This window comes from Lepisosteus platostomus, chromosome 14 (genome assembly GCF_059453375.1).
Source record: "Lepisosteus platostomus isolate fLepPlt1 chromosome 14, fLepPlt1.hap1, whole genome shotgun sequence".
NCBI lineage: Eukaryota > Metazoa > Chordata > Actinopteri > Semionotiformes > Lepisosteidae > Lepisosteus > Lepisosteus platostomus.
Genome location: NC_142624.1, coordinates 35165505 through 35191175, shown reverse-complemented (window position 1 = coordinate 35191175; position 25671 = coordinate 35165505). Strand labels below are relative to the sequence as shown.

Below are 25671 nucleotides of genomic sequence, written 5' to 3'. Positions count from 1 at the left end.
CATCAATTTCTGTACTTCATGTACTTCATGTGTTCCACATGTGGAATGTCTTGTTGGGCCTGAGCAAGCGCTGCCAATCGGTCCAGCAGACACATGCGGGACAGCAGACCTCCCGGCGTTCTTAGGACATGCTTGGGTAGACTTTCCCAGGGGGTGGTTCATTAATTGAGTATTTAAACTATTAGTTCCAGTTTTCTTGAAATACTCCCCTTGCCCTTCACTCAGGGCTCTGTCATTAGCTGTGCTACTGCGCGATTGTTACTTCGTAACTTCCTCACACCAGTTTTCTTTTTTCCTCTATAGTTTTGCGCTCAGTTAGTTCTTTGCAGCTCCCGCTCTGCAGCCCCAAGTGTTGGGTGACTTCCGTGTCGTTCTTTTTCTTTGGGGCTGTCTTTGTTCCTTTTGTTGCGGTGTTCCCCACCTCGCTGTTGCCTGAGACCTGCTTGTGCGCTTTCAGTCAGGCTCTGCTTTTTCCACCTTGCCGCGTCATTACAGATCCCTTTTCTAACGGGCTTCTTTTTTAGTTTCAATCTCTGCTTTTACACAGAGGCCCAAGCTGCTTCATCAAGGCAACAGAAACATTATTGGAAATCTCTAATGACACTTAAGTCTAAATGTTATAATATCCCTTGCCTCTACACCTGCCTGTTGCATCACGTAACATCTTTGACTCTTTGTCTATTGTGGCTTAAAAACACCTTAAATGGAATAGCCAAATAAATTACTTTTATGAAGGAAACTGTTTAAAGAAATGGATCAGCTTAATTTGCAGAGATTGAATGCAATTTATTCTTAGTTATCAGAACACGTTCGATACACTCTTCATATATTTTGATTAATGTAACGGGAGCCGGTCCAGGCTCCTGTGAAGCGTAGTTCAGGACCCTATGCAGACGGTATAATCCAGAAGTAAGTGGAGAAGGACAACGGGGAGGAGACAACGAGGAACAGGGCAGGTTGACGAACAGGGGAGTGTGATGGTGGTGAACTGGTGCTCGGGGGGGCGTGGCCAAGGCAAACTATTCCAAAGCGTCCAGGGGGGGAATCCGGGTGAAGTCCAAAGTCCAAAACTGGGTGATCCATCCAAGATGAGACAAAACATGGTTAAAAACTGGAACCGGATCCGGTACAGGGGCCAAGCTATTCTTCTTTGTATCGGTACAGGGACAGGGAATAAAAACCAGGGTAACGAGGCCTGGTGCTTCGAGCACCGGACTCAGACGGTCGGGATGTCGTGACGAAGCCTATGCCGTCAGGGCCTCTCCTGGACCCACTGGTAGGCAGGCTTCCAGGCATCCATCTCCCAGTGCTGAGGCCAGAATAGCTAGAGCACTCGTCTTAAATAAGGAGACAGAACAGGGGGCAGGTGCATATAATCAGCTACAATACCAAAGAGCCGGAGTGCCCTTAAGAGGAGGGATTACGATCGTGACAATTAACAGATTTCCATGGTTCAAGCAATGAGAAGGCGTGATTTGAATAACTGGTTAATTGAGGTAAAGCATCTGGCTGATGAGTATGACAGTGTGTCTAAAAGGAGGGGCCCGACTGAATCCCCTCCCATCTTAATGAGAGATGAGCCAGGGAGCTGCTGCAAGGTTGAAGGGGGTGGGGGGCGGGATTGTGAAAATGAAACACAGGTGTTTCAGCAAGAAGTGTGATATTGAAATGTACAGTAAGTATGTATAAGTAAGTGCTGAAGTATCATGGTGATAAAGACCCCGGTGAGATATGTGTTCGATCTGTGTCCAGCAGAATGTAAGGGTGATTGAACAGAGTGCTTAAGTTTGCCTCACCCCGCTACATATGTGATAGAGAATTGTTTACTTTGAAGATTTTCTTTCTGTTTGACAAGGTGATCTTTTCCAGGAAACGTAGACATCCTCTAAATATAATCTGTATTTAAAATTTAAATTCTGAAAGAAATGGCATTGCTTTACAGTATACTTTTATGCTTACTTGCATTAACCTTGCATGCTTGTATTACCTCAGTAAGTGTGGGTTAACCTGTATTAAAGTTTGCTTATAAAGGCAGTTCTTAGTAAAGCTACCTTGCTGAAAACTGTGAAATTTGTGAATTCCGACAACATGTGAACTTTGAAAGCTTTAAACTTTTCTGTAAAAACAAAATGACCAAATATAACAAACAAAGGTTAATGAGAAAAGGTATATGGATTGTTTTTTATTTCTACATTTTACTTTTTAAAAGACATTTTTCAGTTCAGTTGAAGTCCATGATGCGCCGGAAGGAGCCGATCCTGGGGCTCATGCCTCCCCAGTCGCTGAACCTCCTGTACTCTCCGGGCCTCATGAAGTACTGCCTGCCTCTGTAGTTGGGCTGCTCGTAGAAGAGCCAGTATCCATCCATCACATTGCAGGAGTGGATGTCATGGTAACGGAAGCGGTCGTAGACATTGGGACAGTCGTCCATGAACTCCATCATCTGGCCTCCGAAGCCTTCTCTCTCGTAGATCCTCATCCTGTAGGAGCCTTGGTACTGTGAACACAAGACATTCCTTAATACAGACTGAACTGGAATATAATTTAGATTAAACACTGATTCATTTCAACAACTCCAGTCTGAAGATAACTGATTCACTGTTTCTTGCCAAAATCTATATTTACAAGTTCTGAAATATGTTAATATGATTGTTTAATTCCTATAAAAATACAAAGCAACTTACATGAGGAATGAAGCGGCAGGACCTGATGGAGTCGTTGAAGCCCATCCAGCGCTGGTAGTCGGGATACTCTCCCCTGCGCAGGAAGTACTGGTAGCCCATGTAGTTGGGGCGCTCGTACGCCATCCAGCAGCCGCTCTCCACTCGGATGGAGTTGCAGCGGCTGAAGTAGGAGTGCATGTCAGCACAGTCGCTGCTGCACTCATAGGAGCGCCCCCCGAAGTTCCTGTCCTCGTAGAAGATGATCTGCAAAACGACAAAACATCGGTGTTACTCTACTGCGCTTTTCCAACTACTGTAGGCCTCTGAAACTACAATCTGTAAACACAGAGGCTCTGTACCTTCCCCATGGTGATGGTTGGTGAGCAGATGCTGTCTGTGATCTACACTCCTGCTCCTATTTATACCCAGCAGAAGGGCACTCGAATACTGTCCACTTCTGCTTGGTCAGCTGCACTATTGCATCGCTTTAACTAAAACTGAACTATAGTTGCTTTCTGTTCAGTGTGAAGTACCATTGTGTAATGTCAGCATGCACATAGCTATTGTCTGAATTTAACACTCTCACTCTCCATTGTCTTTTTTATCTGAATACATACAGAATTTCTCGTAGTGCTCAATACAATTCAGTGTCACTAACACCGTAAGTACATGCAGCCTTTCCTTTTCATGGATTTTGGAAAGAGGTTAATGTTACAAATTTGCTGTGTGGTCTGAGAACAAACATTTTATTAATTATTCAATAATGGATGAGAATTGATGGTGATGTTTCTTTGATTTAAGATGTCCAAACATTAGCTGCATTTAAAATAGTTATAAAATGCCTTGGTCTTTTAATATACTAACAAAAATGACTTGATTGTTGTTACATCACTGTTGAATGGATTAAGGTAAAAGCTCCCTGTACACAAATGCACAATGCCTACTGGTACTTTTTATATAATGATTCCTATCAGTTCTCACACTCTAGAACATCAACTTACTTCAGGTCTAGGGGCCAGAAATCCACATTTCACCCAGGCACATTCTTGAGGAGCTGTTGGACAGACACCCTTAATCTTGACCAATGATCAATCTTTGGTTTGGTGTTGTTTACATTGTATCAAAGAAGTGTAGTGAAGTGATATGACACCACATGCTTATGAGTGCTGGGCTTAATTTATGGGAATTAATGCTATTAAAGAAAAGGAGATTATTCAATGGTGTCATCGGAGACATGAATATGTAGTTATCCCGAGCCTGTGTTACCTTTTTCTAATGATGTGTCCTGTCTTGGAGGAAGGGGTGACATGGAAAATATTGGATTATTTAGCTACTGTAGGCTGTGTATTGATTTGTGTTCTTCTCCCAAAAAAGAACATTTGATCACATCAAACAATTGTTCCATCTTATCTCCATTTGCAGAGCATGAGCTAAATATTTTGTTGTTTTTTTTCATTGCCAGATTTAGGGGTAGATGTATAACTCAATCTGATCTTAAAATTCTTCTGCTCGTATCTGTGAATGGAAAGTATAGTATGCGGTCATACCATGAAGTGTACAACTGAGCATGCAAGGTGCATGGTGGATTTGGAAGTTCTTCACAGTCCTGAGGTGTGCCAGTAAAGACACAAATTTTAGCTAAGATTGTTTCTTAATGTCTTTTGGAATTGAAGGTAAAGCATTTATTTTGATTGCTGCTTACCTAATAAAAACAAACAAATAAATACATATATACTGGAAGCAGAAGGCTCAAATTAGTGGAGTGCCACAGGGGCCTGTATGTGGACCTAATTCATATTTTCTAATTCACATTCTGGTTTAGTAATTACAGGTACAGTAGGTCTTGATTTATGCAGCAGATGCTTTGCTAAAAATGCAGTTGAAGATCCCTTTAAGAGACAGATTTTTTTAGAAAATCAGAATTCTGCCTGGTTAACAGACTTATTTGTAAAACAATAGACAAGTCCAAAATCACAAAAACAATTTGTTCAGCAGAAGACAGACCCTGAGCAATTGATTTAGCCAACAATCTTTGATTTGCAACAATCTTTGGTCTTTTTACTTTCAGGGAGTCTTTCAAATGTCATTTATGTTAAAGCCTTACAGGTAACATAAAAAAATATTTATTTCTTATTTCGGCTTGTAGCTCACTAATAATTGTAGTATTTGATGTGTTTTTATGTAATGTTAAGGTTGCAGACTTTGGTTTTAGTTTTTAGTAAATAACTTCAAATAAGCAATGTTTTATGTACAAATTCTTTGCATTGAAATTTATTTTTAGGATTTTATCATACAGTCACTTCTGGGTTTTACAGTAGGGCTTGATTTTTAGATTTTCTATGATATAACCATAAGGTAGAGTCTAAGAGGATAAAGATGTTTTCTAGATGTATTTAGTAATTGTGAGATGATGGGAGATGCTATAAGCTGGAAGAACACTGAGAGAAGACTGCCCAGCTGCCTGTTATGCCACACCCCCGGAGGACTTGTCATTCCACCTCACATTCCACAACGGTTCGCAATTAGCCCATTTACCCCAGCCTATTTAATGCTGCTTCACACTCTCCCCTGTGCTCAGTATTGGGGGTTTTCCTGGCTAGCGCTACTTTCATTTTTGCTATGACTTACCACTTCATTTTTGGCTTCCTGACCCTGGTTTGTTCTTCGACTACGTCTCCTGGTTTTGGTTTTGGTACTTTGGTTATCGTTCTGCTTTCGACTCTTGGCTTCCTCACGGCTTGCGGCTCTGATTCTGGTTTTGTACCTTTGAACCAGCTTGTTCACCTATGGCTTTCGGACCTTGGATTGTTATATCAACTATGTCTCTGGAGATCATTTTGGTTTTTTGGATAGGGACCTCTCTGCTATTTCATAACACTGCACGTGTGCCACCCTAGGTTACTCTCTACGTCCAGGCTCACAACCGAATAGGAGCAATAAATACACTGTCTCCAACCCTCTGTCAATCTGCCCATTGCTGGCAGTGCCCAAGTGTGTAAAAGAATGAATTAATTCTAAATGACGAAGTGGTACAGTATATATAGTAATGTCAAGGCACACTAGGCCAAAACTGTGCACATTGGGACACCGTAAACCTAAAGCACCCTGCATATTATACAAGTCACAGATAAACTAAGAACAGCAAACACTGTTCAAGCAGCAAGAAGAATTAAAAAAAATGTAAAAGCTGCACAAACACCTGGCAGAGGATCACAACATGTAAATGTGCTGTAAAGAAGCACATAAAAGGGGCATTGATGGTTTCTGAAGTAGTGACATTATTATCTTTTCAGTGACATGAGACACTTAGTCCAATCAGCATTATGGTCATTGCCTGCTGAAGCCACCTCACTGCCAGTCAGCTGCGATGATGAAAAATGAGACAGCCATTCTGAGCTGCTTTACTTCAAATGTCCTCAACAGGATCAAGTTCCAAAATGAATTTTAGAGTGAGAAAACCTTTACTCCAGATGGAACGCCATTGGAAAGAGTATGGTGTACATGGTCAACAGGGGTAGATGTGAAATATGATTTATTTTCTACATCTGTGGAACCTATTGGCCATTTCTTTCCTGACAGATGAATGAAAATAAAATGCTGATAATTTTCCTGAAAGTTACGGAGTAGGCCCTGTGTAATATAAACTGAACTTAATATTAATTGGTATTATGCAGGTGTGTTTTGTTCACTATAGAAGTGTTTCTACAACCTACAAGAAAAGTCTGTCTTTCAGCTGTAGCTCAAAACAAGTGTGGATAAAGAAATTGATTTGATCTTACTTTTCAGAAAAAATGAGAAAGGAAATGATGTTTATTACCGAGTCTCTGAGTTTTAATCTTTTGGGAGATAAAATCAAATAGTAGCACATTGTCTAAGGATAATCCATTAAATTTCTCAATGAAACCATATAAAGAATGAATAAATTGCAGAGACTGAATATTTTTTAACAAAAGCTTTTATTCATTCATTAATCATCCTTCACAAGTGTTGACTAATGGAAGTCCATGAGGCGCCGGAAGGAGCCGATCCTGGGACTCATGCCTCCCCAGTCGCTGAACCTCCTGTACTCTCCGGGCCTCATGAAGTACTGCCTGCCTCTGTAGTTGGGCTGCTCGTAGAACATCCAGTATCCCTCCATCACATTGCAGGAGTGGATGTCATGGTAACGGAAGCGGTCGTAGACATTGGGACAGTCGTCCATGAACTCCATCATCTGGCCTCCGAAGCCTTCTCTCTCGTAGATCCTCATCCTGTAGGAGCCTTGGTACTGTGAACACAAGACATTCCTTAATACAGACTGAACTGGAATATCATTTAGATTAAACACTGATTCATTTAAACAGCTCTGGCCTGAAGATGAATGATTCACCGTTTGACTTTGCCAAAATCTATATATTCAAGTTTTAAAAATATATCAATCTGATTGTTTAATTCCTATAAAAATACAAAGCAACTTACATGAGGAATGAAACGACAGGACCTGATGCAGTCGTTGAAGCCCATCCAGCGCTGGTAGTCGGGATACTCGCCCCTGCGCAGGAAGTACTGGTAGCCCATGTAGTTGGGGCGCTCATACGCCATCCAGCAGCCGCTCTCCACTCGGATGGAGTTGCAGCGGCTGAAGTAGGAGTGCATGTCAGCGCAGTCGCTGCTGCACTCATAGGAGCGCCCCCCGAAGTTCCTGTCCTCGTAGAAGATGATCTGCAAAACGACAAAACATCGATGTTACTCTACTGTGCTTTTCCAACTACTGTAGGCCTCTGAAACTACAATCTGTAAACACAGAGGCTCTGTACCTTCCCCATGGTGATGGTTGGTGAGCAGATGCTGTCTGTGATCTACACTCCTGCTCCTATTTATACCCAGCAGAAGGGCACGTGAATGCTGTCCACTTCTGCTTGGTCAGCCGCACTATTTCATTGCTTTAACTAAAACTGAACTATAGCTGCTTTCTGTTCATTGTATAGCATACATACATAGTCAAAAGCCATGCATTGCTGTTGTCTATATTTAACATTATCTCTCTCCATTTTCTCTTTATTTTATGACTACACACAGAATTTCTCATTCTGTTCAGTACAATCCCTTGCCAGGAACACTCCAGATACATGCAGCTTGTCCATTTCGTGTAATCTGTAGAGAGTTTGTTACAGATCTTGGTAAGCAAGCCTGGAGCTCAGAAATTCATATTTGAAATTTAAAATCAGATTTGCTATATTATTAAGTATTACGTAAGAATTTACAGTATATATCAAGGAGGACCACTGCTTACCAAAAGGTAATGGTTCTTTGATTAAATACTTCCAAAAGCAAAATGTAACTTAAGCATTCATACAAAATGTCTTAATACAGTACATTAATAAACTCACACAACGCATGCATGTTTCTTTATCTTGAAGGCCATCTGAGCAGGAGTTTTGGAGCCTGGTTTTAGCGATACATATTAATTAGATATCTTGTCCTTAAATTACTCAGTAGTTTGGTTTGACTTCATAGTTGAATGGATTAGGGTAAATTCTAACAAATAAACAATTAATTGTCTTGTTACTTAATCTGAGTCAGGTGAAAAGTATATGACTTTCTGTCCTGCTTTATCCATGCTTCATATAAATGACCTGTCGAGGTTGAAGAGTTAAAAGGCACAGGGAACAATCCCTAGTGGTACTTGAGGTTCGTTGAGCCATTTGACAAACATCTGTGATCATGACCAATGATCAAACTTGATCAGCCCAAATACCCTTACCCTTGCAGTATTTCACTCAGATTTCTTCAGATCTTACTTCTAAAAAGGGAATTGATTTCTGACGTATTAGGTTGGAACTGTCTACATTGTATCACAAAAACAAGTGGTGTGAAGCGAAACACCATGTTTGTATGTCCTGGGCTTAAGTCATAGCACAGTGTGTTATTAATGGAAAAGAAGGTTATTCAAGAATGTCACATGAGACCTGAAAATTTAGTCTTCTGAGCCCACGATACTTAAATTGCTTTACATTTTGTCCTTTTTTAAAATATAACTCATGGGTTTGAGCAAATTAATTTGTAGCAGATAGAAGGATAGAAGCACTGTTTGTTGCTGAAGTATTAATATTTACATTGAATTGATATGAGACACTTTGTCCAAACATTAATACAGATGGACTGTAAGGAAGTCCAGAGGTCAAAACCTGCAGAGGTCAAACAGCCAGCAGATCAACTGGAGACATGAACTATGAGACAGCCACTCTGAGCAGCTTAACTACAACGGAATATTTCAGTGGAAAAACTGTCAATCAATATCTAACTCTCGTGGAAATTGATTTAATGAGTGGAGTGCCACAGGGACCTATATTAGGACCTAATTTATATCAGTAGTCTTGCTTCTGGTGTAATTATTCTTCTGCCAGATGGAAGGTAGCTCACGATGCATTGAGTAATAAAGGGATTCAAGTGCATAATACAGGTTGGTTTATTGACAGGGAGGTACAAGGAGCAAAAGGGACAATGTAGCTCACAGGATAATCAGGAAGCAGGACCACACCGGAAACAGGATTAGGACTGCACAGATCACCAGGTTAGTAGGAGCTGGACCAGGAACAGAAATGTGACCAAGGAGACCAGGGGCTGAGAGCTTGGACAAGCCCAGGCGTAACAGTTAACAAATTATTCAAGTTGGCAGATGATACCCTAAAAAGGATAAGCACCAAAAGCACCTGAAAAGCAGCAGAGGAAATTGCGAAATACATTCAGAAGACTCTCAGCTGTGGGAAAACACCTAACTAAAGACCATTAATGTAGACATGTGCAGACTAAAACATGCAGGTCATAGAAATTATTTCACAGTAGAGGGACATCCAGAAGTGTAGTGACGTAAGAGTTTTAATTTACTGTAACAATCAGAAATGGGAACAAAAAATTGAAGAGTACTTTGACGATTTTTAGGTATCAATCAAACATGATAACTTAAAGTCTCACACACAGATTCTAAATATATAATATACAATTTATTGATATCACACCAAAAGCATGTACAAAACAACAAACATAATTGAACATACAGTATTTGTGAAATGATCTTCTGTGATCTGAAAGCTTCATCATTTGCTCAGTGATTACAGAGATCAGAATTCATAATTTTAGAGTAAAATACATTGACTAAAACATTATAATCTGGCTCGTAGGTGTTATCAGTGTCATATAGTTACATCGAATTCTTATTCTTAGATACAAGCAAATATGCATTTACTAATGCAAGCTGAAAATCAATGTGTTTAGATTAGTTAAACTATTGAGAATTATATCGTGAATAAAGAAGTTTTATACTCAAATACCCCCTGGTCAAACATGCTTGATGAGTTTCCTGCTGGAAAGACGAAGCTGGACTAGGTTGGTTCATTGCCAGACTTGGTGTGCGCTTACACTGTGCAGGGATTGGCCCAGGTCCGGAGAGAAAAGAGAGAGAGCTTCGCTTAGCATTAGGATGACGACAGCTAGCATTAGCCCTGAGGCAGCTCTGCCCAAAGTTAGCATCTTGATAAACTTCAGTCTGTGCACAGCTGTCTTCTTGGGTATGGCTGCAAGAGACCCTTTTTCGCCTCGGCCATAGCTTCGTACTTGGTTGGCATGAATGACTCCAGCTCTCTGATTTCGGCAATCAGACGAAATCAACAATGGGTTCACAAACACAAGGTTTCCTCCATTGCAGAAAGGATATCTTTTCCAGAATTCTGCTTTTTTCTGACTCACTCTCAGCCAGGCATCTTGGAGAAAAGTCTTGACTCAAACTTCTTGCAGTCACGTGGTTGGAAAAGTCTGATTGTGTGCTCAGTTGGAAAAAGAAGAGGAGTCGGCGAGTTGATGATGAAAAATGAGCTGAGTGTTTGCTTCTAAGGTGCAACATCACAGCTGTTGATTGGTTGAGGGTGTTGTCCACCCAGGGTGGATCCCTCATTGGTGGATCTTTCTTTGGGTGATGGACAGTGACCTTGGACCTGGAAAAACAGACTACAGACTCACTGGAGCCAATCTGTGCTATGGTTCATTAGAAGGTTCTCATTGGCTACGGCTTTATGATGTGTTTTATCAGAAGGCCCTTTTAGCCACATTCCTCTGTATTTGCAGAGAGTCCCAAGCTGCCTTGTCAAAGCAACATGTTTATTATTAAAAATCTTTCATTTCACATTTGATTCTAAGTGAAATAATTTACCTTTGTGCTACAGAAGGAAACACTGTTTGACACTGAAGTATTCAAGTTAATACCAAATGAAGGGGAGACATTTAGTCCAATCACTAGTATGATGGACTGTAGGAAACTCCCGAGGTCAAGACCTGTTGAAGCTAAAACAAATCTCTTCACTGTGGAGTGGCCAACCATGACTTTCTTCCATGACTGTGAGCTGGAACCTGGAAGTAGGAATTAACCTGGAAGTAGTTCAACATTTGACCAACACTGATCAATGACAAAGTTATGTTCACTGTTTACATTATTAAAACACTGGGGGTCAATTTCACACTTGTCCTGTCCTTGTAAAATCACCAATATTGCATGGAACCTTTTCCCCATTTCTTTCACAAAGCTTGAATATCATCAAAGTGTTTAGATTAGTTCAACTCAAAGTACGGATTGACTATTATGTAGTATACAATGTAATATCTACAGCACCTAATATTAATTTGGCATCATACAGGTGTTTTATTTTGCTACAGAAGTCTTTCTAAAGTGTGAAAGAAAAGACTAGGAACACATTGTCTAACGTACAATCCATAATCCATAATTTCCAAAAGGAAACCAAATAAAGAATGAATAAACGAGATAAAATTGCAGGGACTGAATTTTTTAACAAAAACTTTTATTCTTAGTTATCAGAACACATCTGAATCGTTCTTCACAAGTGTTGACTAATGGAAGTCCATGAGGCGCCGGAAGGAGCCGATCCTGGGACTCATGCCTCCCCAGTCGCTGAACCTTCTGTACTCTCCGGGCCTCATGAAGTACTGCCTGCCTCTGTAGTTGGGCTGCTCGTAGAACATCCAGTATCCCTCCATCACATTGCAGGAGTGGATGTCATGGTAACGGAAGCGGTCATAGACATTAGGACAGTCGTCCATGAACTCCATCATCTGGCCTCCGAAGCCTTCTCTCTCGTAGATCCTCATCCTGTAGGAGCCTTGGTACTGTGAACACAAGACAGTTCTTAATACAGACTGAACTGGAATATCATTTAGATTAAACACTGATTCATTTAAACAGCTCTGGCCTGAAGATGAATGATTCACCGTTTGACTTTGCCAAAATCTATATATTCAAGTTTTAAAAATATATCAATCTGATTGTTTAATTCCTATGAAAATACAAAGCAACTTACATGAGGAATGAAACGGCAGGACCTGATGCAGTCGTTGAAGCCCATCCAGCGCTGGTAGTCGGGATACTCGCCCCTGCGCAGGAAGTACTGGTAGCCCATGTAGTTGGGGCGCTCGTACACCATCCAGCAGCCGCTCTCCACTCGGATGGAGTTGCAGCGGCTGAAGTAGGAGTGCATGTCAGCGCAGTCGCTGCTGCACTCATAGGAGCGCCCTCCGAAGCTCCTGTCCTCGTAGAAGATGATCTGTGAAAAAGAAAGAAACATCAGTGTTACTCTACTGTGCTTTTCCAACTACTGTAGGCCTCTGAAACTACAATCTGTAAACACAGAGGCTCTGTACCTTCCCCATGGTTCTGGTTGGTGAGCAGATGCTGTCTGTGATCTACACTCCTGCTCCTATTTATACCCAGCAGAAGGGCACGTGAATGCTGTCCACTTCTGCTTGGTCAGCCGCACTATTTCATTGCTTTAACTAAAACTGAACTATAGCTGCTTTCTGTTCATTGTATAGCATACATACATAGTCAAAAGCCATGCATTGCTGTTGTCTATATTTAACATTATCTCTCTCCATTTTCTCTTTATTTTATGACTACACACAGAATTTCTCATTCTGTTCAGTACAATCCCTTGCCAGGAACACTCCAGATACATGCAGCTTGTCCATTTCGTGTAATCTGTAGAGAGTTTGTTACAGATCTTGGTAAGCAAGCCTGGAGCTCAGAAATTCATATTTGAAATTTAAAATCAGATTTGCTATATTATTAAGTATTACGTAAGAATTTACAGTATATATCAAGGAGGACCACTGCTTACCAAAAGGTAATGGTTCTTTGATTAAATACTTCCAAAAGCAAAATGTAACTTAAGCATTCATACAAAATGTCTTAATACAGTACATTAATAAACTCACACAACGCATGCATGTTTCTTTATCTTGAAGGCCATCTGAGCAGGAGTTTTGGAGCCTGGTTTTAGCGATACATATTAATTAGATATCTTGTCCTTAAATTACTCAGTAGTTTGGTTTGACTTCATAGTTGAATGGATTAGGGTAAATTCTAACAAATAAACAATTAATTGTCTTGTTACTTAATCTGAGTCAGGTGAAAAGTATTTGACTTTCTGTCCTGCTTTATCCATGCTTCATATAAATGACCTGTCGAGGTTGAAGAGTTAAAAGGCACAGGGAACAATCCCTAGTGGTACTTGAGGTTCGTTGAGCCATTTGACAAACATCTGTGATCATGACCAATGATCAAACTTGATCAGCCCAAATACCCTTACCCTTGCAGTATTTCACTCAGATTTCTTCAGATCTTACTTCTAAAAAGGGAATTGATTTCTGACGTATTAGGTTGGAACTGTCTACATTGTATCACAAAAACAAGTGGTGTGAAGCGAAACACCATGTTTGTATGTCCTGGGCTTAAGTCATAGCACAGTGTGTTATTAATGGAAAAGAAGGTTATTCAAGAATGTCACATGAGACCTGAAAATTTAGTCTTCTGAGCCCACGATACTTAAATTGCTTTACATTTTGTCCTTTTTTAAAATATAACTCATGGGTTTGAGCAAATTAATTTGTAGCAGATAGAAGGATAGAAGCACTGTTTGTTGCTGAAGTATTAATATTTACATTGAATTGATATGAGACACTTTGTCCAAACATTAATACAGATGGACTGTAAGGAAGTCCAGAGGTCAAAACCTGCAGAGGTCAAACAGCCAGCAGATCAACTGGAGACATGAACTATGAGACAGCCACTCTGAGCAGCTTAACTACAACGGAATATTTCAGTGGAAAAACTGTCAATCAATATCTAACTCTCGTGGAAATTGATTTAATGAGTGGAGTGCCACAGGGACCTATATTAGGACCTAATTTATATCAGTAGTCTTGCTTCTGGTGTAATTATTCTTCTGCCAGATGGAAGGTAGCTCACGATGCATTGAGTAATAAAGGGATTCAAGTGCATAATACAGGTTGGTTTATTGACAGGGAGGTACAAGGAGCAAAAGGGACAATGTAGCTCACAGGATAATCAGGAAGCAGGACCACACCGGAAACAGGATTAGGACTGCACAGATCACCAGGTTAGTAGGAGCTGGACCAGGAACAGAAATGTGACCAAGGAGACCAGGGGCTGAGAGCTTGGACAAGCCCAGGCGTAACAGTTAACAAATTATTCAAGTTGGCAGATGATACCCTAAAAAGGATAAGCACCAAAAGCACCTGAAAAGCAGCAGAGGAAATTGCGAAATACATTCAGAAGACTCTCAGCTGTGGGAAAACACCTAACTAAAGACCATTAATGTAGACATGTGCAGACTAAAACATGCAGGTCATAGAAATTATTTCACAGTAGAGGGACATCCAGAAGTGTAGTGACGTAAGAGTTTTAATTTACTGTAACAATCAGAAATGGGAACAAAAAATTGAAGAGTACTTTGACGATTTTTAGGTATCAATCAAACATGATAACTTAAAGTCTCACACACAGATTCTAAATATATAATATACAATTTATTGATATCACACCAAAAGCATGTACAAAACAACAAACATAATTGAACATACAGTATTTGTGAAATGATCTTCTGTGATCTGAAAGCTTCATCATTTGCTCAGTGATTACAGAGATCAGAATTCATAATTTTAGAGTAAAATACATTGACTAAAACATTATAATCTGGCTCGTAGGTGTTATCAGTGTCATATAGTTACATCGAATTCTTATTCTTAGATACAAGCAAATATGCATTTACTAATGCAAGCTGAAAATCAATGTGTTTAGATTAGTTAAACTATTGAGAATTATATCGTGAATAAAGAAGTTTTATACTCAAATACCCCCTGGTCAAACATGCTTGATGAGTTTCCTGCTGGAAAGACGAAGCTGGACTAGGTTGGTTCATTGCCAGACTTGGTGTGCGCTTACACTGTGCAGGGATTGGCCCAGGTCCGGAGAGAAAAGAGAGAGAGCTTCGCTTAGCATTAGGATGACGACAGCTAGCATTAGCCCTGAGGCAGCTCTGCCCAAAGTTAGCATCTTGATAAACTTCAGTCTGTGCACAGCTGTCTTCTTGGGTATGGCTGCAAGAGACCCTTTTTCGCCTCGGCCATAGCTTCGTACTTGGTTGGCATGAATGACTCCAGCTCTCTGATTTCGGCAATCAGACGAAATCAACAATGGGTTCACAAACACAAGGTTTCCTCCATTGCAGAAAGGATATCTTTTCCAGAATTCTGCTTTTTTCTGACTCACTCTCAGCCAGGCATCTTGGAGAAAAGTCTTGACTCAAACTTCTTGCAGTCACGTGGTTGGAAAAGTCTGATTGTGTGCTCAGTTGGAAAAAGAAGAGGAGTCGGCGAGTTGATGATGAAAAATGAGCTGAGTGTTTGCTTCTAAGGTGCAACATCACAGCTGTTGATTGGTTGAGGGTGTTGTCCACCCAGGGTGGATCCCTCATTGGTGGATCTTTCTTTGGGTGATGGACAGTGACCTTGGACCTGGAAAAACAGACTACAGACTCACTGGAGCCAATCTGTGCTATGGTTCATTAGAAGGTTCTCATTGGCTACGGCTTTATGATGTGTTTTATCAGAAGGCCCTTTTAGCCACATTCCTCTGTATTTGCAGAGAGTCCCAAGCTGCCTTGTCAAAGCAACATGTTTATTATTAAAAATCTTTCATTTCACATTTGATTCTAAGTGAAATAATTTACCTTTGTGCTACAGAAGGAAACACTGTTTGACACTGAAGTATTCAAGTTAATACCAAATGAAGGGGAGACATTTAGTCCAATCACTAGTATGATGGACTGTAGGAAACTCCCGAGGTCAAGACCTGTTGAAGCTAAAACAAATCTCTTCACTGTGGAGTGGCCAACCATGACTTTCTTCCATGACTGTGAGCTGGAACCTGGAAGTAGGAATTAACCTGGAAGTAGTTCAACATTTGACCAACACTGATCAATGACAAAGTTATGTTCACTGTTTACATTATTAAAACACTGGGGGTCAATTTCACACTTGTCCTGTCCTTGTAAAATCACCAATATTGCATGGAACCTTTTCCCCATTTCTTTCACAAAGCTTGAATATCATCAAAGTGTTTAGATTAGTTCAACTCAAAGTACGGATTGACTATTATGTAGTATACAATGTAATATCTACAGCACCTAATATTAATTTGGCATCATACAGGTGTTTTATTTTGCTACAGAAGTCTTTCTAAAGTGTGAAAGAAAAGACTAGGAACACATTGTCTAACGTACAATCCATAATCCATAATTTCCAAAAGGAAACCAAATAAAGAATGAATAAACGAGATAAAATTGCAGGGACTGAATTTTTTAACAAAAACTTTTATTCTTAGTTATCAGAACACATCTGAATCGTTCTTCACAAGTGTTGACTAATGGAAGTCCATGAGGCGCCGGAAGGAGCCGATCCTGGGACTCATGCCTCCCCAGTCGCTGAACCTTCTGTACTCTCCGGGCCTCATGAAGTACTGCCTGCCTCTGTAGTTGGGCTGCTCGTAGAACATCCAGTATCCCTCCATCACATTGCAGGAGTGGATGTCATGGTAACGGAAGCGGTCATAGACATTAGGACAGTCGTCCATGAACTCCATCATCTGGCCTCCGAAGCCTTCTCTCTCGTAGATCCTCATCCTGTAGGAGCCTTGGTACTGTGAACACAAGACAGTTCTTAATACAGACTGAACTGGAATATCATTTAGATTAAACACTGATTCATTTAAACAGCTCTGGCCTGAAGATGAATGATTCACCGTTTGACTTTGCCAAAATCTATATATTCAAGTTTTAAAAATATATCAATCTGATTGTTTAATTCCTATGAAAATACAAAGCAACTTACATGAGGAATGAAACGGCAGGACCTGATGCAGTCGTTGAAGCCCATCCAGCGCTGGTAGTCGGGATACTCGCCCCTGCGCAGGAAGTACTGGTAGCCCATGTAGTTGGGGCGCTCGTACACCATCCAGCAGCCGCTCTCCACTCGGATGGAGTTGCAGCGGCTGAAGTAGGAGTGCATGTCAGCGCAGTCGCTGCTGCACTCATAGGAGCGCCCCCCGAAGTTCCTGTCCTCGTAGAAGATGATCTGTGAAAAAGAAAGAAACATCAGTGTTACTCTACTGTGCTTTTCCAACTACTGTAGGCCTCTGAAACTACAATCTGTAAACACAGAGGCTCTGTACCTTCCCCATGGTTCTGGTTGGTGAGCAGATGCTGTCTGTGATCTACACTCCTGCTCCTATTTATACCCAGCAGAAGGGCACGTGAATGCTGTCCACTTCTGCTTGGTCAGCCGCACTATTTCATTGCTTTAACTAAAACTGAACTATAGCTGCTTTCTGTTCATTGTATAGCATACATACATAGTCAAAAGCCATGCATTGCTGTTGTCTATATTTAACATTATCTCTCTCCATTTTCTCTTTATTTTATGACTACACACAGAATTTCTCATTCTGTTCAGTACAATCCCTTGCCAGGAACACTCCAGATACATGCAGCTTGTCCATTTCGTGTAATCTGTAGAGAGTTTGTTACAGATCTTGGTAAGCAAGCCTGGAGCTCAGAAATTCATATTTGAAATTTAAAATCAGATTTGCTATATTATTAAGTATTACGTAAGAATTTACAGTATATATCAAGGAGGACCACTGCTTACCAAAAGGTAATGGTTCTTTGATTAAATACTTCCAAAAGCAAAATGTAACTTAAGCATTCATACAAAATGTCTTAATACAGTACATTAATAAACTCACACAACGCATGCATGTTTCTTTATCTTGAAGGCCATCTGAGCAGGAGTTTTGGAGCCTGGTTTTAGCGATACATATTAATTAGATATCTTGTCCTTAAATTACTCAGTAGTTTGGTTTGACTTCATAGTTGAATGGATTAGGGTAAATTCTAACAAATAAACAATTAATTGTCTTGTTACTTAATCTGAGTCAGGTGAAAAGTATTTGACTTTCTGTCCTGCTTTATCCATGCTTCATATAAATGACCTGTCGAGGTTGAAGAGTTAAAAGGCACAGGGAACAATCCCTAGTGGTACTTGAGGTTCGTTGAGCCATTTGACAAACATCTGTGATCATGACCAATGATCAAACTTGATCAGCCCAAATACCCTTACCCTTGCAGTATTTCACTCAGATTTCTTCAGATCTTACTTCTAAAAAGGGAATTGATTTCTGACGTATTAGGTTGGAACTGTCTACATTGTATCACAAAAACAAGTGGTGTGAAGCGAAACACCATGTTTGTATGTCCTGGGCTTAAGTCATAGCACAGTGTGTTATTAATGGAAAAGAAGGTTATTCAAGAATGTCACATGAGACCTGAAAATTTAGTCTTCTGAGCCCACGATACTTAAATTGCTTTACATTTTGTCCTTTTTTAAAATATAACTCATGGGTTTGAGCAAATTAATTTGTAGCAGATAGAAGGATAGAAGCACTGTTTGTTGCTGAAGTATTAATATTTACATTGAATTGATATGAGACACTTTGTCCAAACATTAATACAGATGGACTGTAAGGAAGTCCAGAGGTCAAAACCTGCAGAGGTCAAACAGCCAGCAGATCAACTGGAGACATGAACTATGAGACAGCCACTCTGAGCAGCTTAACTACAACGGAATATTTCAGTGGAAAAACTGTCAATCAATATCTAACTCTCGTGGAAATTGATTTAATGAGTGGAGTGCCACAGGGACCTATATTAGGACCTAATTTATATCAGTAGTCTTGCTTCTGGTGTAATTATTCTTCTGCCAGATGGAAGGTAGCTCACGATGCATTGAGTAATAAAGGGATTCAAGTGCATAATACAGGTTGGTTTATTGACAGGGAGGTACAAGGAGCAAAAGGGACAATGTAGCTCACAGGATAATCAGGAAGCAGGACCACACCGGAAACAGGATTAGGACTGCACAGATCACCAGGTTAGTAGGAGCTGGACCAGGAACAGAAATGTGACCAAGGAGACCAGGGGCTGAGAGCTTGGACAAGCCCAGGCGTAACAGTTAACAAATTATTCAAGTTGGCAGATGATACCCTAAAAAGGATAAGCACCAAAAGCACCTGAAAAGCAGCAGAGGAAATTGCGAAATACATTCAGAAGACTCTCAGCTGTGGGAAAACACCTAACTAAAGACCATTAATGTAGACATGTGCAGACTAAAACATGCAGGTCATAGAAATTATTTCACAGTAGAGGGACATCCAGAAGTGTAGTGACGTAAGAGTTTTAATTTACTGTAACAATCAGAAATGGGAACAAAAAATTGAAGAGTACTTTGACGATTTTTAGGTATCAATCAAACATGATAACTTAAAGTCTCACACACAGATTCTAAATATATAATATACAATTTATTGATATCACACCAAAAGCATGTACAAAACAACAAACATAATTGAACATACAGTATTTGTGAAATGATCTTCTGTGATCTGAAAGCTTCATCATTTGCTCAGTGATTACAGAGATCAGAATTCATAATTTTAGAGTAAAATACATTGACTAAAACATTATAATCTGGCTCGTAGGTGTTATCAGTGTCATATAGTTACATCGAATTCTTATTCTTAGATACAAGCAAATATGCATTTACTAATGCAAGCTGAAAATCAATGTGTTTAGATTAGTTAAACTATTGAGAATTATATCGTGAATAAAGAAGTTTTATACTCAAATACCCCCTGGTCAAACATGCTTGATGAGTTTCCTGCTGGAAAGACGAAGCTGGACTAGGTTGGTTCATTGCCAGACTTGGTGTGCGCTTACACTGTGCAGGGATTGGCCCAGGTCCGGAGAGAAAAGAGAGAGAGCTTCGCTTAGCATTAGGATGACGACAGCTAGCATTAGCCCTGAGGCAGCTCTGCCCAAAGTTAGCATCTTGATAAACTTCAGTCTGTGCACAGCTGTCTTCTTGGGTATGGCTGCAAGAGACCCTTTTTCGCCTCGGCCATAGCTTCGTACTTGGTTGGCATGAATGACTCCAGCTCTCTGATTTCGGCAATCAGACGAAATCAACAATGGGTTCACAAACACAAGGTTTCCTCCATTGCAGAAAGGATATCTTTTCCAGAATTCTGCTTTTTTCTGACTCACTCTCAGCCAGGCATCTTGGAGAAAAGTCTTGACTCAAACTTCTTGCAGTCACGTGGTTGGAAAAGTCTGATTGTGTGCTCAGTTGGAAAAAGAAGAGGAGTCGGCGAGTTGATGATGAAAAATGAGCTGAGTGTTTGCTTCTAAGGTGCAACATCACAGCTGTTGATTGGTTGAGGGTGTTGTCCACCCAGGGTGGATCCCTCATTGGTGGATCTTTCTTTGGGTGATGGACAGTGACCTTGGACCTGGAAAAACAGACTACAGACTCACTGGAGCCAATCTGTGCTATGGTTCATTAGAAGGTTCTCATTGGCTACGGCTTTATGATGTGTTTTATCAGAAGGCCCTTTTAGCCACATTCCTCTGTATTTGCAGAGAGTCCCAAGCTGCCTTGTCAAAGCAACATGTTTATTATTAAAAATCTTTCATTTCACATTTGATTCTAAGTGAAATAATTTACCTTTGTGCTACAGAAGGAAACACTGTTTGACACTGAAGTATTCAAGTTAATACCAAATGAAGGGGAGACATTTAGTCCAATCACTAGTATGATGGACTGTAGGAAACTCCCGAGGTCAAGACCTGTTGAAGCTAAAACAAATCTCTTCACTGTGGAGTGGCCAACCATGACTTTCTTCCATGACTGTGAGCTGGAACCTGGAAGTAGGAATTAACCTGGAAGTAGTTCAACATTTGACCAACACTGATCAATGACAAAGTTATGTTCACTGTTTACATTATTAAAACACTGGGGGTCAATTTCACACTTGTCCTGTCCTTGTAAAATCACCAATATTGCATGGAACCTTTTCCCCATTTCTTTCACAAAGCTTGAATATCATCAAAGTGTTTAGATTAGTTCAACTCAAAGTACGGATTGACTATTATGTAGTATACAATGTAATATCTACAGCACCTAATATTAATTTGGCATCATACAGGTGTTTTATTTTGCTACAGAAGTCTTTCTAAAGTGTGAAAGAAAAGACTAGGAACACATTGTCTAACGTACAATCCATAATCCATAATTTCCAAAAGGAAACCAAATAAAGAATGAATAAACGAGATAAAATTGCAGGGACTGAATTTTTTAACAAAAACTTTTATTCTTAGTTATCAGAACACATCTGAATCGTTCTTCACAAGTGTTGACTAATGGAAGTCCATGAGGCGCCGGAAGGAGCCGATCCTGGGACTCATGCCTCCCCAGTCGCTGAACCTTCTGTACTCTCCGGGCCTCATGAAGTACTGCCTGCCTCTGTAGTTGGGCTGCTCGTAGAACATCCAGTATCCCTCCATCACATTGCAGGAGTGGATGTCATGGTAACGGAAGCGGTCATAGACATTAGGACAGTCGTCCATGAACTCCATCATCTGGCCTCCGAAGCCTTCTCTCTCGTAGATCCTCATCCTGTAGGAGCCTTGGTACTGTGAACACAAGACAGTTCTTAATACAGACTGAACTGGAATATCATTTAGATTAAACACTGATTCATTTAAACAGCTCTGGCCTGAAGATGAATGATTCACCGTTTGACTTTGCCAAAATCTATATATTCAAGTTTTAAAAATATATCAATCTGATTGTTTAATTCCTATGAAAATACAAAGCAACTTACATGAGGAATGAAACGGCAGGACCTGATGCAGTCGTTGAAGCCCATCCAGCGCTGGTAGTCGGGATACTCGCCCCTGCGCAGGAAGTACTGGTAGCCCATGTAGTTGGGGCGCTCGTACACCATCCAGCAGCCGCTCTCCACTCGGATGGAGTTGCAGCGGCTGAAGTAGGAGTGCAGGTCAGCGCAGTCGCTGCTGCACTCATAGGAGCGCCCCCCGAAGCTCCTGTCCTCGTAGAAGATGATCTGTGAAAAAGAAAGAAACATCAGTGTTACTCTACTGTGCTTTTCCAACTACTGTAGGCCTCTGAAACTACAATCTGTAAACACAGAGGCTCTGTACCTTCCCCATGGTTCTGGTTGGTGAGCAGATGCTGTCTGTGATCTACACTCCTGCTCCTATTTATACCCAGCAGAAGGGCACGTGAATGCTGTCCACTTCTGCTTGGTCAGCCGCACTATTTCATTGCTTTAACTAAAACTGAACTATAGCTGCTTTCTGTTCATTGTATAGCATACATACATAGTCAAAAGCCATGCATTGCTGTTGTCTATATTTAACATTATCTCTCTCCATTTTCTCTTTATTTTATGACTACACACAGAATTTCTCATTCTGTTCAGTACAATCCCTTGCCAGGAACACTCCAGATACATGCAGCTTGTCCATTTCGTGTAATCTGTAGAGAGTTTGTTACAGATCTTGGTAAGCAAGCCTGGAGCTCAGAAATTCATATTTGAAATTTAAAATCAGATTTGCTATATTATTAAGTATTACGTAAGAATTTACAGTATATATCAAGGAGGACCACTGCTTACCAAAAGGTAATGGTTCTTTGATTAAATACTTCCAAAAGCAAAATGTAACTTAAGCATTCATACAAAATGTCTTAATACAGTACATTAATAAACTCACACAACGCATGCATGTTTCTTTATCTTGAAGGCCATCTGAGCAGGAGTTTTGGAGCCTGGTTTTAGCGATACATATTAATTAGATATCTTGTCCTTAAATTACTCAGTAGTTTGGTTTGACTTCATAGTTGAATGGATTAGGGTAAATTCTAACAAATAAACAATTAATTGTCTTGTTACTTAATCTGAGTCAGGTGAAAAGTATTTGACTTTCTGTCCTGCTTTATCCATGCTTCATATAAATGACCTGTCGAGGTTGAAGAGTTAAAAGGCACAGGGAACAATCCCTAGTGGTACTTGAGGTTCGTTGAGCCATTTGACAAACATCTGTGATCATGACCAATGATCAAACTTGATCAGCCCAAATACCCTTACCCTTGCAGTATTTCACTCAGATTTCTTCAGATCTTACTTCTAAAAAGGGAATTGATTTCTGACGTATTAGGTTGGAACTGTCTACATTGTATCACAAAAACAAGTGGTGTGAAGCGAAACACCATGTTTGTATGTCCTGGGCTTAAGTCATAGCACAGTGTGTTATTAATGGAAAAGAAGGTTATTCAAGAATGTCACATGAGACCTGAAAATTTAGTCTTCTGAGCCCACGATACTTAAATTGCTTTACATTTTGTCCTTTTTTAAAATATAACTCATGGGTTTGAGCAAATTAATTTGTAGCAGATAGAAGGATAGAAGCACTGTTTGTTGCTGAAGTATTAATATTTACATTGAATTGATATGAGACACTTTGTCCAAACATTAATACAGATGGACTGTAAGGAAGTCCAGAGGTCAAAACCTGCAGAGGTCAAACAGCCAGCAGATCAACTGGAGACATGAACTATGAGACAGCCACTCTGAGCAGCTTAACTACAACGGAATATTTCAGTGGAAAAACTGTCAATCAATATCTAACTCTCGTGGAAATTGATTTAATGAGTGGAGTGCCACAGGGACCTATATTAGGACCTAATTTATATCAGTAGTCTTGCTTCTGGTGTAATTATTCTTCTGCCAGATGGAAGGTAGCTCACGATGCATTGAGTAATAAAGGGATTCAAGTGCATAATACAGGTTGGTTTATTGACAGGGAGGTACAAGGAGCAAAAGGGACAATGTAGCTCACAGGATAATCAGGAAGCAGGACCACACCGGAAACAGGATTAGGACTGCACAGATCACCAGGTTAGTAGGAGCTGGACCAGGAACAGAAATGTGACCAAGGAGACCAGGGGCTGAGAGCTTGGACAAGCCCAGGCGTAACAGTTAACAAATTATTCAAGTTGGCAGATGATACCCTAAAAAGGATAAGCACCAAAAGCACCTGAAAAGCAGCAGAGGAAATTGCGAAATACATTCAGAAGACTCTCAGCTGTGGGAAAACACCTAACTAAAGACCATTAATGTAGACATGTGCAGACTAAAACATGCAGGTCATAGAAATTATTTCACAGTAGAGGGACATCCAGAAGTGTAGTGACGTAAGAGTTTTAATTTACTGTAACAATCAGAAATGGGAACAAAAAATTGAAGAGTACTTTGACGATTTTTAGGTATCAATCAAACATGATAACTTAAAGTCTCACACACAGATTCTAAATATATAATATACAATTTATTGATATCACACCAAAAGCATGTACAAAACAACAAACATAATTGAACATACAGTATTTGTGAAATGATCTTCTGTGATCTGAAAGCTTCATCATTTGCTCAGTGATTACAGAGATCAGAATTCATAATTTTAGAGTAAAATACATTGACTAAAACATTATAATCTGGCTCGTAGGTGTTATCAGTGTCATATAGTTACATCGAATTCTTATTCTTAGATACAAGCAAATATGCATTTACTAATGCAAGCTGAAAATCAATGTGTTTAGATTAGTTAAACTATTGAGAATTATATCGTGAATAAAGAAGTTTTATACTCAAATACCCCCTGGTCAAACATGCTTGATGAGTTTCCTGCTGGAAAGACGAAGCTGGACTAGGTTGGTTCATTGCCAGACTTGGTGTGCGCTTACACTGTGCAGGGATTGGCCCAGGTCCGGAGAGAAAAGAGAGAGAGCTTCGCTTAGCATTAGGATGACGACAGCTAGCATTAGCCCTGAGGCAGCTCTGCCCAAAGTTAGCATCTTGATAAACTTCAGTCTGTGCACAGCTGTCTTCTTGGGTATGGCTGCAAGAGACCCTTTTTCGCCTCGGCCATAGCTTCGTACTTGGTTGGCATGAATGACTCCAGCTCTCTGATTTCGGCAATCAGACGAAATCAACAATGGGTTCACAAACACAAGGTTTCCTCCATTGCAGAAAGGATATCTTTTCCAGAATTCTGCTTTTTTCTGACTCACTCTCAGCCAGGCATCTTGGAGAAAAGTCTTGACTCAAACTTCTTGCAGTCACGTGGTTGGAAAAGTCTGATTGTGTGCTCAGTTGGAAAAAGAAGAGGAGTCGGCGAGTTGATGATGAAAAATGAGCTGAGTGTTTGCTTCTAAGGTGCAACATCACAGCTGTTGATTGGTTGAGGGTGTTGTCCACCCAGGGTGGATCCCTCATTGGTGGATCTTTCTTTGGGTGATGGACAGTGACCTTGGACCTGGAAAAACAGACTACAGACTCACTGGAGCCAATCTGTGCTATGGTTCATTAGAAGGTTCTCATTGGCTACGGCTTTATGATGTGTTTTATCAGAAGGCCCTTTTAGCCACATTCCTCTGTATTTGCAGAGAGTCCCAAGCTGCCTTGTCAAAGCAACATGTTTATTATTAAAAATCTTTCATTTCACATTTGATTCTAAGTGAAATAATTTACCTTTGTGCTACAGAAGGAAACACTGTTTGACACTGAAGTATTCAAGTTAATACCAAATGAAGGGGAGACATTTAGTCCAATCACTAGTATGATGGACTGTAGGAAACTCCCGAGGTCAAGACCTGTTGAAGCTAAAACAAATCTCTTCACTGTGGAGTG

The 25671-nt window shown here is 40.3% G+C and overlaps 5 protein-coding genes across 5 annotated transcripts; all 5 read right to left on the bottom strand.

The window, feature by feature from the left end:
* Window positions 1-2167: 2167 nt before the first annotated feature.
* LOC148649368 (gamma-crystallin M2-like) lies at window positions 2168-3054 on the bottom strand. Its single transcript, XM_088605941.1, has 3 exons — window positions 3023-3054; window positions 2685-2927; window positions 2168-2497 (listed from the first exon to the last, which is right to left on the bottom strand). Exons 1-3 carry the CDS (start codon window positions 3029-3031, stop codon window positions 2222-2224), a joined length of 528 nt encoding a protein of 175 aa, XP_088462067.1. The 5' UTR covers window positions 3032-3054; the 3' UTR covers window positions 2168-2221.
* A 3546-nt stretch (window positions 3055-6600) lies between these two features.
* Window positions 6601-7491, bottom strand: LOC148649367 (gamma-crystallin M2-like). Its single transcript, XM_088605939.1, has 3 exons — window positions 7460-7491; window positions 7122-7364; window positions 6601-6930 (listed from the first exon to the last, which is right to left on the bottom strand). The coding sequence occupies exons 1-3, from the start codon at window positions 7466-7468 to the stop codon at window positions 6655-6657; spliced, it is 528 nt and encodes a 175-aa protein (XP_088462065.1). The 5' UTR covers window positions 7469-7491; the 3' UTR covers window positions 6601-6654.
* A 3958-nt stretch (window positions 7492-11449) lies between these two features.
* Window positions 11450-12286, bottom strand: LOC148649366 (gamma-crystallin M2-like). The gene is made up of 2 exons (XM_088605875.1): window positions 12008-12286; window positions 11450-11816 (listed from the first exon to the last, which is right to left on the bottom strand). The coding sequence occupies exons 1-2, from the start codon at window positions 12269-12271 to the stop codon at window positions 11541-11543; spliced, it is 540 nt and encodes a 179-aa protein (XP_088462001.1). The 5' UTR covers window positions 12272-12286; the 3' UTR covers window positions 11450-11540.
* A 4051-nt stretch (window positions 12287-16337) lies between these two features.
* LOC148649365 (gamma-crystallin M2-like) lies at window positions 16338-17265 on the bottom strand. The gene is made up of 3 exons (XM_088605878.1): window positions 17236-17265; window positions 16896-17138; window positions 16338-16704 (listed from the first exon to the last, which is right to left on the bottom strand). The coding sequence occupies exons 1-3, from the start codon at window positions 17242-17244 to the stop codon at window positions 16429-16431; spliced, it is 528 nt and encodes a 175-aa protein (XP_088462004.1). The 5' UTR covers window positions 17245-17265; the 3' UTR covers window positions 16338-16428.
* Window positions 17266-21225: 3960 nt separating this feature from the next.
* Window positions 21226-22062, bottom strand: LOC148649364 (gamma-crystallin M2-like). Its single transcript, XM_088605874.1, has 2 exons — window positions 21784-22062; window positions 21226-21592 (listed from the first exon to the last, which is right to left on the bottom strand). The coding sequence occupies exons 1-2, from the start codon at window positions 22045-22047 to the stop codon at window positions 21317-21319; spliced, it is 540 nt and encodes a 179-aa protein (XP_088462000.1). The 5' UTR covers window positions 22048-22062; the 3' UTR covers window positions 21226-21316.
* Between the last annotated feature and the right edge of the window lie 3609 nt (window positions 22063-25671).